Source organism: Barbus barbus (genome assembly GCF_936440315.1).
Source record: "Barbus barbus genome assembly, chromosome: 25".
Classification (NCBI taxonomy): domain Eukaryota; kingdom Metazoa; phylum Chordata; class Actinopteri; order Cypriniformes; family Cyprinidae; genus Barbus; species Barbus barbus.
Window position 1 is genome coordinate 30,330,615 of NC_136753.1, and position 13,324 is coordinate 30,343,938.

The following is a 13,324-nucleotide window of genomic DNA, read 5'->3' on the forward strand; positions in this document are numbered from 1 at the left end:
AGGACTACATTTCCCATGAGCACTCGCGCTTATCGTCAATCCTCTGCTGTCATTTAGGCGACGGACGAAAAACGTGAGAACGCAAAAACCTTCTGGAACCGGAGAAGTTGGGTCGCTTTATCATGTTAACACTGACATTGAGGCAACTAATCAGGGTGAGTTTATACACGCATGACCGCGTTATAGCGCACAATAACGCGAAAGCGAACGAAGAGCTCGCGTTATGATCGCTGAGAGCTCTTGATCACACGGCGGTAAAGTTAGTTTTACGTTTGACATTCATTAGACATTCGGTTTCATTTCAGTTAAACTCTTAACGCCTGTTATGTTTCAAGCCGTAACTAACTCAGATAGACATAAATATGTGTCCTTTACGTTGCACAAGGCTTAATTTTTTGAAAGAAAAATTGAAAAAATTAACCATATAAATTAATTAAACAATTTAACTACATTAAATTATACTGTAAAACCAATACTAAAATGTTCTGAAAAACATCCCTGTTATTGCACAAGGCTCTGTTTTTGGAATTAGCATGTTATGCATTTTATAATAATTTTACAACTTTTAATGTATGCAATAATACAAATACATTAAACAACAATACCATCTGATTTGAAGGTATCTTACCAACTGTTAAAAATATCTACATATTATTCCCTATAATGCACAAGGCTTATTTTTTATGATTATGTCTTTGTTGTTTTTATATACAGTCCACAATCCATATTTTTCATGTTTTATGTACTGTACCTACTCAAATGAATTAAACTCTGACACCGTTGGAGATATAGATATCAAACCAACTGTAAAATATTCAGAATAGTATTCCCTATAATGCACAAGGCTTGGTTTTTCAGATTATGTCTTTATTGTTTTTATATACAGTATAGAATCCATATTTCTCATGTTTTATGTACTGTACCTACTCAAATGAATTAAACTCTGACACCGTTGGAGATAAAGATATCAAAACAACTGTAAAGTATTCAGAATAGTATTCCCTATAATGCACAAGGCTTATATTTTATGATTATGTCTTTGTTGTTTTTATATACATTATAGAATCCATATTTCTCATGTTTTATGTACTGTACCTACTCAAATGAATTAAACTCTGACACCGTTGGGGATAAAGATATCAAAACTACTGTAAAATATTCAGAATATTATTCCCTATAATGCACAAGGCTTATATTTTATGATTATGTCTTTATTGTTTTTATATACATTATAGAATCCATATTTCTCATGTTTTATGTACTGTACCTACTCAAATGAATTAAACTCTGACACCGTTGGGGATAAAGATATCAAAACTACTGTAAAATATTCAGAATATTATTCCCTATAATGCACAAGGCTTATATTTTATGATTATGTCTTTATTGTTTTTATATACATTATAGAATCCATATTTCTCATGTTTTATGTACTGTACCTACTCAAATGAATTAAACTCTGACACCGTTGGGGATAAAGATATCAAAACTACTGTAAAATATTCAGAATATTATTCCCTATAATGCACAAGGCTTATATTTTATGATTATGTCTTTGTTGTTTTTATATACATTATAGAATCCATATTTCTCATGTTTTATGTACTGTACCTACTCAAATGAATTAAACTCTGACACCGTTGGAGATATAGATATCAAACCAACTGTAAAATATTCAGAATATTATTCCCTATAATGCACAAGGCTTGGTTTTTCAGATTATGGCTTTATTGTTTTTATATAAGGTACTGGATCCATGTTTTTCATGTTTTATACATCTGTACCATCTTAAATTCATTAAACTCTGACACCATTTGACGTAAAGATATCAAACCAACTGTAAAAATAATGCACAAGGCTTTTTCTTTTTTCAAAGTAATTATTTATTATTTCTATATACAGTACTGAAATTTTATTTTTCATGTTTTATATTCTGTACCCACTTAATGGAGATAAAGGTATCAGCACATCTGTAAATTATGCTAATTTTTATTCCTTATTATACACCAATTTATCAGATTATAAAAAAAGCTTTACAATTTTTTAGTGGGATACACTGCTTAAAAAAGAAAAAAATAATAAATGGCCTAAACAACACTCAAAAACTATTATTATTAAAATGCAGTTTCGGAATATCCTACAAAGGATTTTGCAACGAAAAGCAAGCAATTCACTTGTATTATTACATATGAAAAAATAGTTTGAAAGATTGGACAGCTAATACATATATTTCTTTTAATTTTTGGATGGATTTAATCAATGTTTACTTCATAAAAAAAGGGCCTCGTTCAATATCATATATATATATATATATATATATATAATTTTTTTTTTTTTTTTTTTTTTTTTTTTTTTTTGGCCCCATGCAATATATTGATATTCCAAATTATAAACATATCCCTTTCTCTTTGACTACGTGTAGCCATAGATAAAAGCCAAAGTCCATTTTTGCGTATCACTACGACGCGGTTTTTTTGATTGTTTGTTTGTTTGTTGTTGTTTTTTTGGTGTAGGCCTGTTTATACACATTTTCAAGAGACCGGGCTTCCTCACAGGAATAATAACTGAAAACACTTATTTTGCCATCAAGATGCAACTGAATTAGAAGAAAACTCCAATGGGTTTCAAACAGTAGCCCCCAAAAAAGATTTAAAAAAAAAAACATTCTGGGTGAGTAGCTATAATCTTCACCTAAATGTCAATCCCCGAACGCGATGCAACTTTTTTTTTTTTTAGAAACGTCATTGAAACCTGTGTCCTCATTGGCTGCCTACCTGTGTGATCACTGCTGAAAGTACTCGAACCTTATGCCGAGTCCTGATTGGCTATTTGCTTGCATGTTAAGCACAGTAAACAGATTTAGTGTCTGTCCACTGCACTGCTTGCCGTGTCCCCGAACCCGTTTTAAAACCACACAAGTCTCATTCTGCAATTTTGCTAGAGTTAAAAATATTTGTGTTGAATGGTTTAGGCTACAGGATTTGAAAAATGTACATGAAGAGTTCCAAACGCATCATTTCCAAAACAAGCATAGTGCAATATAGAGTTAAATATTCAGGGCAATTGCATAATATTCAAAATTAGCTTTATTTTTTAAATATTGTAAAGGCAATAAAATGCAATGTAAATCAACAGTAAAAATAAAAAAAAACTGTACCACACAAACACACACACACATACATACATACATACATATGTAACAAGGTGTTATAGTGCAGGAAAACGAAATAGGTACCAACACATTGTAAATTAAATTAAATAAAACCAAAGTATGGAAGTTATTTAAAGTAGACAATGGGCATAATTACAATAATATGGATTTTGCAAAATTCCGTAGTTTTTACAAAATAATTCTGACAGCTGTGGGTGTAAAAAATGCAGAAAAACTGTAAACACATTTACAGAACAAAACTGTAAAATGTACAGTATTAAAGTGTAATTTACAAACAGGGACGGACATTTGAATGTAAACCACTAAATTCTCAAATGTAAATATTACTAATACAACCCAACAAAATCTTGAACCTTTTGTAAATGGTCTCTCAAACATTTGGATCCAATCCTCCATGTACGTCAACATTACTCGATCTCATTTCATGCCTTGGCATAGCATTTGGATATTACCATATAAATATGTTTTCCTAATAAAGTCAAATAAGTACTTTACAAAATTATTCACATATGTTATCCAGTAAATGCAGCTGTTATATTCATAGAGTTTGTGATAAAAGTACCTTTTGCAACGTATTACTTGAAGATATTGAACATTTATTTTTCTTTTGCCCATTTCCCATTTCATTTTGTGTTTACTTTAAAATACACGACACATATAAACATTAAACATAAAGAAAGCCCTTAATTTAGAACATCATGATATTCTATTTTGTTTTCAAAACCATATTTCTCAGATTTTCTTCTTATTAATGTAATGTAATTTTTTCTAGAAACGTTAGGGTTAGTTAAGTAAAAAATATATATATATTATACTATATATTACCTTTTGTAACACTGAATTCAAAATATATTTTTAATCTCTTTCTAATATAAAATCAGAAAATAAGAAGCTTATAAAAACAAAAATTGTAAAGCTTTTTTTATAATCTGATAAATTGGTGTATAATAAGGAATAAAAATTAGCATAATTTACAGATGTGCTGATACCTTTATCTCCATTAAGTGGGTACAGAATATAAAACATGAAAAATAAAATTTCAGTACTGTATATAGAAATAATAAATAATTACTTTGAAAAAAGAAAAAGCCTTGTGCATTATTTTTACAGTTGGTTTGATATCTTTACGTCAAATGGTGTCAGAGTTTAATGAATTTAAGATGGTACAGATGTATAAAACATGAAAAACATGGATCCAGTACCATATATAAAAACAATAAAGCCATAATCTGAAAAACCAAGCCTTGTGCATTATAGGGAATAATATTCTGAATATTTTACAGTTGTTTTGATATCTATATCTCCAACGGTGTCAGAGTTTAATTCATTTGAGTAGGTACAGTACATAAAACATGAGAAATATGGATTCTATAATGTATATAAAAACAATAAAGACATAATCATAAAATATAAGCCTTGTGCATTATAGGGAATAATATTCTGAATATTTTACAGTAGTTTTGATATCTTTATCCCCAACGGTGTCAGAGTTTAATTCATTTGAGTAGGTACAGTACATAAAACATGAGAAATATGGATTGTGGACTGTATATAAAAACAACAAAGACATAATCATAAAAAATAAGCCTTGTGCATTATAGGGAATAATATTGTGAATATTTTACAGTTGTTTTGATATCTTTATCTCCAACGGTGTCAGAGTTTAATTCATTTGAGTAGGTACAGTACATAAAACATGAGAAATATGGATTCTATACTGTATATAAAAACAATAAAGACATAATCATAAAAGATAAGCCTTGTGCATTATAGGGAATAATATTCTGAATACTTTACAGTTGGTTTGATATCTTTATCTCCAACGGTGTCAGAGTTTAATTCATTTGAGTAGGTACAGTACATAAAACATGAGAAATATGGATTCTATACTGTATATAAAAACAATAAAGACATAATCATAAAAGATAAGCCTTGTGCATTATAGGGAATAATATTCTGAATACTTTACAGTTGGTTTGATATCTTTATCTCCAACGGTGTCAGAGTTTAATTCATTTGAGTAGGTACAGTACATAAAACATGAGAAATATGGATTCTATACTGTATATAAAAACAATAAAGACATAATCATAAAAAATAAGCCTTGTGCATTATAGGGAATAATATTCTGAATATTTTACAGTTGGTTTGATATCTTTATCTCCAACGGTGTCAGAGTTTAATTCATTTGAGTAGGTACAGTACATAAAACATGAAAAATATGGATTGTGGACTGTATATAAAAACAACAAAGACATAATCATAAAAAATAAGCCTTGTGCATTATAGGGAATAATATTCTGAATACTTTACAGTTGGTTTGATATCTTTATCTCCAACGGTGTCAGAGTTTAATTCATTTGAGTAGGTACAGTACATAAAACATAAAAAATATGGATTGTGGACTGTATATAAAAACAATAAAGACATAATCATAAAAAATAAGCCTTGTGCATTATAGGGAATAATATTCTGAATATTTTACAGTTGGTTTGATATCTTTATCTCCAACGGTGTCAGAGTTTAATTCATTTGAGAAGGTACAGTACATAAAACATGAAAAATATGGATTCTATACTGTATATAAAAACAATAAAGACATAATCTGAAAAAACAAGCCTTGTGCATTATAGGGAATAATATTCTGAATATTTTACAGTTGGTTTGATATCTTTATCTCCAACGGTGTCAGAGTTTAATTCATTTGAGTAGGTACAGTACATAAAACATAAAAAATATGGATTGTGGACTGTATATAAAAACAATAAAGACATAATCATAAAAGATAAGCCTTGTGCATTATAGGGAATAATATTCTGAATATTTTACAGTTGGTTTGATATCTTTATCTCCAACGGTGTCAGAGTTTAATTCATTTGAGTAGGTACAGTACATAAAACATGAGAAATATGGATTCTATACTGTATATAAAAACAATAAAGCCATAATCATAAAAGATAAGCCTTGTGCATTATAGGGAATAATATTCTGAATATTTTACAGTTGGTTTGATATCTTTATCTCCAACGGTGTCAGAGTTTAATTCATTTGAGTAGGTACAGTACATAAAACATGAAAAATATGGATTCTATAATGTATATAAAAACAATAAAGACATAATCATAAAAAATAAGCCTTGTGCATTATAGGGAATAATATGTAGATATTTTTAACAGTTGGTAAGATACCTTCAAATCAGATGGTATTGTTGTTTAATGTATTTGTATTATTGCATACATTAAAAGTTGTAAAATTATTATAAAATGCATAACATGCTAATTCCAAAAACAGAGCCTTGTGCAATAACAGGGATGTTTTTCAGAACATTTTAGTATTGGTTTTACAGTATAATTTAATGTAGTTAAATTGTTTAATTAATTTATATGGTTAATTTTTTCATAATTGTTTTCAAAAAATTAAGCCTTGTGCAACGTAAAGGACACATATTTATGTCTATCTGAGTTAGTTACGGCTTGAAACATAACAGGCGTTAAGAGTTTAACTGAAATGAAACCGAATGTCTAATGAATGTCAAACGTAAAACTAACTTTACCGCCGTCTTGATCACATCAAAACAGCGATAATATTCATTAGTGTGCATGCATGATCAAATATGCATTAGAAGCGTTTTGTGTCGATGCAGATGTTACATGCACGAGTGTGTTATTGAGTGGCGATTGACGTGGCATGAGAGTGATCTGAGTCTGCGTGATTATAGTCTCTACTTCAGGACTGATATTTAAAAGCGTCTCTGTAGTTTGTGTGGCGTGATTTGAGTTTGTAGTTTGTAAACTACAACTTTCCAGTTGCATGGCAATCTTTGACAGCTTTGAATGTTTGGATTTGTGAGCTGTCACTAACTCAAGATCAAACTTGCATGCATCTATCTACTCTAAGTTACTGAACTCTGAGATGTCTTCAGTGCTTGCTGAGGATGCAAACAGCAGATCTGTGTTAACTAGTCTGGTGATACTGGTTAGATGATGCAACCGCTCGTGATGTTTCTGCATGCTTCCTCTCACACTCACACACATGCATCTTAACACATTTGCATGCAATGCTTTATTTACAAAATTGCATGCTTTAACCTGTGTTTTTACATCTGATATCTATGGAAGCCGGTTTCCAATTTTATTTAATTTAATTTTTTTTAAAGATAATTGCGATTGAATTGCTTTTTTTCAGTTCAATTTCAATTATTTTCAGAATCGTGAGATATAAACAGAATTGTGAGATCAAAAGACACTGTTACTTTTTCATGTTTGATTCTGAGATGGAAAAAAAAGAATAAAAAACAATTGCAAGATGTAGCTAAACAAAAAGGAAAAAATCTGAATTGCCAGATGAAAAAGTTGTTGTTAACTTTGTGTTTGATTATGAGAAGGAACAAAAAGAAAAAGAAAAGAAAAAACAGATTCAGAAAGTCAGAATTATGAGTTTATATTTTGCAATTCTGATAAATGTTTCAGAATTGCAAGAAAGAAGTCTGTATTGTGAGATAAACATCTGAATGTGTTTTATCTCTTCTGCTGAGTTTGTAAATTACAGAGATCAGATGTGTTTCGGTGCAAAGTGCAGTATAATAACTGACCCAATGACACTCTTAGACTCTTACAATCAGCTAATAATACAGAATAAACCTGCTCAGTTTCATTTTTCAAAGTTTTTACTTTTGCAAGCTGTTAAACAGACACTATTTGCCTCCGAGATGCTGCTTTGGCACGTGATGTAGATTACCTGCTAATAACTGACAGTTTGTTAATAAACCTCTGGCAACAGAGCACCGTGGTATTCCCGTCTGATACCGTAGTACGTTAATGACGTGTGTGTGGTTCATCAGTCGCATGTCTCTCATTACGTCTGTGATTCACGTGCTGTCATGCTTTTGCTGTTGAGGGAATGAGATAAACGTGCTTCTGAATATGAAACAAATGCATCTTTTGTGTTTGTCGGTGATCTGATGACTGAATTAACCTGATTTAGTGAAGGACGTTAGTTAGTAGCTGCTTCCGTTCTGTAGAAAGGGATTTATGAGCAGCTAATGTTTGTTGGATCTGCTAAAATCACAATGTTTGTGTTTCTACAATCGAAGTCTGAAGTGTTGGATATTGATTGTTCAAGTGTTGCACCAAAGAATCATTTTCTATATCGATCTTTTGTCTTGTTTTTTTTTTAAGCATAACATGAACAAAATGCTTTGCTAAAAATGTTGAAAAAGCCATTTTTAAACCTGAGTTAGAAAAAAAAATGAGTGGAAATAAATAGTTAGTATTCTCTTAACAAGTCATAGTATCTTACACACTTTTTCTTCTTTGGTAAAAATCATGTTTAGTAAAAAATATGTTTAAAGCTTTTTTTGTTGTACTGACGTGTTCCTAAGAAATGCATGAACCAATAAAAATAAAAATCTGTAATGCAGCGCAAGTTGTTCTGGGTAAAAAAAGAAAAAAAGAATGTATATAGAATTTATTGCAGCAAAACTCTGATAGTTATTTTATTTACTTGTTCTTTAACATTATATCATATCTCTTTTAACAGCATATAAACGTATAAATAAGCATATAAACAAACTGTTGTGATGTTAAAGTGTGCAGTGCTTAAAACAGGAGCAATTTTTAACAAAAGTAGTGAAAAACAAATGTAGTAGGCTATATTCTCTGAAAACTGTAATATCTCTACAGTTTTGCTTCTTGAGTAAATGTAACTTGTTTTAAGGATGTTTAAATATTTTGTTGTTGCTGCCAAACAGGACAGAAATAGTGGTGTTTTTTAATCATTCCGGCTTGTTCTGAACACAGCGCAGGTTTATGAAGGGTCACACTTTAATTTATCGGGGTTTGATCTTATCAGTCGTCTTTCATATGCAGCGGTAACCAACCACTCAATAATTAACCTGCTTTTGTTTTACATAATATGCCAAAGCTCATGTTCTGAACAGCCAATCAGACGCAAGCTTTGAGTCCACGCCTCTCATTCCTGCAGGTTCATCTGAATCTGAAGATTTCAGTGGATCACAGAAAGCCAAATAAGTGGTTATGGAAGGCTTTAAAGCATGTGTATGTTATGCACATCATCAGAACCGGATCAGTTTGTGTCTGCTGGTCTGGAACTGTCTCACACTGCTCTCAGATCAACGGCTCGTCCTCATTATTGTGTAGTTATGCATGCTTTCCATGCTCTGGTGAGTTACTATGGTAACAGACCCCTGTGGCTCATTCAGACAGGTTGAAAAAGTGATGTGAGACTAGTTAAGTAGTCATCTGATGGGGTGGGTTTAGGTTTGACTAGTGTGTTCCTTTGTGTTAGCTATCCAGTAAGCTTACAACAGAAATACTGTGGAGGTACAGCAGGGCTCTATACTGTGACCATTTCAATTGCATATGTGTTTTTGTGCTCAGGGAAGCTTAAAATATTTCTACTTGGGTGTTTTTGCATCGTTGAGTAATGTATTGAATCAGAATCAGAATGAGCGCATCTCCAAGCAAACAAAGCAGTGTTTCATTTATGAATGAACATACGTTTTTAAATGAATCTATTGAGTCAATGATTCAATTACTCATTCATAAAGACGGTCATTTGCTTTGTTCCCCGTTCGAACGAATCAATTGAATTAATGATTCAGTGATAAAATCAGTGACTTGCTGCCACCTGCTGGCAGTTTTATTTTTAGTGTCATTTCAGTTATTTAAATCATTTTAATCAAACAATAGTTCTATATTCAAAATTTAATATTTTAAATTTTGGTCTAACAACATCGTTATGAATTTAAAACTCTGTAAGTGTGTGTGTGTGTGTGTGTGTAAATGTCTGTAAATTTAAATGCCACTTTTGTGTTCTTCTGTGCCAACTTTGTAGTGGAAACTAATTTAGTTGATATTGATTTCTTTTGATTGGTAAGTTATTCTTCTTATTCTACCTGTTCTTATTTAAAAAAAAATTAGAATTTTTGGAAAAGCTTATAAATGTAGATTTTTTAATTTGACTGACATACTTTTAATAAAGTTAGAAAAAATGCCATTGCAAAGAATACAAAAATGCCCATGTAGGCTAGTTAACTTTAAGGAGCCAAATATTAATTTGTAGTGGGAAGGCTAATTTTTGTTATTGATCAGAAGGTGCTTATGAATTTTTTTGACAGTGCTCCTAAATGTTTTAGATTAGGAGCATAAGTGTTCCTGAAAAGAAGATTAAGCGTAGAGCCCTGTACAGTAATGCTACAGTAATGGGGGGTATTTTTAGTTTTTTAATGTTTTAATATAGTATATATACTGTAGTATATTTTTTATAGTTTAAAAAATATATATTTAAGTTTAAGTTAAACTAAATAAAAATGTGTTTGCAACTAGTGAAAATAAGTGTACATTTTTATATTTACATTTTTATTTCAATTAAAACATTTTATTTCAAGATACAAAAAATGTTTTATTTAATATGGTTTTAATTTTAGTTAAATATAATAACTCTGGAATATGAATCCTAACACTTAAACTAATCTAATCCTTATTTGGAGATGGATGTGACGAAGAATCGCTCTGAATGATTCACTGAGCTGATTCAGACTGATTCATTCTGAAGAGTCATTTGTGAATCAGACTGGCCTGCTCACGCTGTGTGCTTTTTGCTTGCGATAAAAACACGATAGAGAGACGTGTTTTATCTTTACTGTGTTTGTGTCCAGTCTTAATCTTCCATCACAGTCAGATCACTCACTCACTCAGTTTTATATTGCTGTAGATTCAGGAGACAGTCACAGTATTTCAAAAGTGTTCTGAAGATCCATAAGAATCATTTAGTTCCAGCAGGTTTTTGTACAAATGGACAGTGAACCTCTTCTTGATTCTTAGTCTAACATTACATGAAAAGTGACACACACAGATGATTGAGCGACCGGCTCTCATATCTGAAGCTCATTTTCATATTCAGATTGTCGTCTATATATTCGGACATGCTGAATAATTGATAAGGATATATTTTTAATGCTTTCATCTCTATTTTTAGCCACTAGAGTCCCGGTTTGAAGCTTTCCGGGGTTCACTGGCCGATCTCGACGCTCAAATCCAGCGCCGGCGCTTCGGTGCCTTAATCTAGATACATATTAAATTGCTTTCTCATAGTGAAATATTCCAGCGTATGGCGCAAGGTTTCCTGCTCTTTCACCTCCGCGAGCGCAGAAGTGTTGGGGAGTAACTAGTTACATGTAACTAAATTACCTAATCTAATTACAAAATAAAAGTAATTGTAATCAGTTACAGTTACTGGGAAAATGTGAAATTAAATTACAGTTACTTATGAAAATGTTAACGATTACAAGGGGGTTACATCTGATTTTTTTACACACACACACACACACACACACACACACACACACAGATTTAATTGATTTATTTCATAAATTGCATTGACTGCTTTAAAATATGAGACACCAATGTTTCAGGAGTTTAGGACACATGCTTATTCCATAACCGTTTTATTTCCTATTTGGGTTTATGTATATGCTTTATTTATTTATTTATTTATTTTTTAATTAACAGTTTTTTCCAAGGCATTGTTGGATGACAGTGTTTCCTGTCATAAAAATTTGATTTCAGCAACATCATAGCTACTAAACTATTTCTTGTTAAGGTTTTAAATCTGTATTTAACCTCAGAATGATCTCAAAGTAAGTCTGATTTTGTGGTGGCTGTGCTTTAAAATTAAATTATTATAATCTTAATTCAAGTGATGAAGGATTTTGATATGACCGTAATCAGTGTTGAGTACTGCTGTAAGATTAACCCTGCTTTACATGTTTCAAAATGAGTAACAGTTGAAAACATTAGAAAGGAATCAGATGCATTACTTTAATAAAGTAATTGAAATAGCTACGCTACTTATTATATTTTAGATAGGGTACACTGTAAAAAAAAAAAAATCCGTAAAATTTACGGTAAAAAAAAAAAACAGCAGCTGTGGTTGCCAGATTTTTACCGTAAAAAAATACGATAGCAACATTTTAGGTTTTATGGATTTAACTTGAATTTACATTTTAAATACCGTAATTTCATTAACTGATATAATGTTAATATATCAACCTATGGAAGTACTGAAATCTGTACCTTTGTACTAAACTGTGTTTTGTACCTTTTGTACATTCCCAGAATAGAATTAGAATAGAGAGTGCTAGAGTTAGAGCGTCAAATAAAGAGATGTTTTCAGCCGATTCTTGAATGCAGTACAGTTTTTACAATACAGTCTTTTACCGTCATTTGTTACAGTGTAACTTGTAATCTGTAACTTTTTACATAGGTTACAGTAACCTTCCCAGTAGGCCAGTCACAATAACAACTTTTTGTTGTGTGATATATTGCCCCGGAAATAATTGCGATAACGGTATTATTGTCATTTTAAAGACCATTTTATGCCACTGAACATATAATCATAATGTAACAGCATAATAATGCAAGAAGGCCTACACGCTTCCAACTTTTAATTTTTAAGAATATTTAGATCATGGAAATTAAGCATCAAAATATTAGATACCATAAAAACTTGAATAAATAGTAAATAAATATTTTCTAACAAAAAGTGCAAAGTAACAAGTAGAAAAAAAGAAAAATGCATAAAGAACTTGGAGATTTTGTGGAGATTTTTTCCATCTACAGATTTTTCCCTGTAGGGTGCACACTATTGCTGAAAAATACAGTCCCTACTTAGCAGTCAGATGTCCGTCAGATCCCTAAACAAGGCCATATCTGCAGATGAAACTTTGTTTTGTAAAGCATTTTTTAAATTGAACTAGCAGCTCATGACTGCACCACGTTATGTACGAGAAGCTGCAAAAGACAGGCACAAGTGGAATGCAAAAAATATGGTGACATTAATTTTTAAGTAAATATAATGGGCGATATATTGCGTCACCAAAAATTATTGAGGTCATGTACATATATGTGACCCTGCAGCACAAAATCAGTCATCAGTAACACAGGTATATTAGTATCAATAGCCAATAATACATTGTATGGATCAAAATTATACATTTCTCTTTTATGACAAAAATCATTCCTACTGTAAATATATCAAAACTTCATTTTTGATTAGTAATATGCATTGCTAAGAACTTAATTTGAACAACTTTAAAGGAGATTTTCTCAATATTTAGATTTTTTTGCTCCC

The 13,324-nt window shown here is 31.0% G+C and overlaps 1 protein-coding gene across 1 annotated transcript in view; it reads left to right on the plus strand.

Moving 5' to 3' along the window:
* LOC306845017 (serine hydroxymethyltransferase, mitochondrial-like) overlaps nucleotides 1–13,324 on the plus strand; it is a 45,563-nt gene continuing 32,239 nt past the window's right edge. The window contains exon 1 of the mRNA XM_079377511.1: nucleotides 1–155. Coding sequence (XP_079233637.1) covers nucleotides 123–155 — 33 coding nt within the window. The 5' untranslated portion in view covers nucleotides 1–122. The remainder of the gene's footprint in view (nucleotides 156–13,324) is intronic.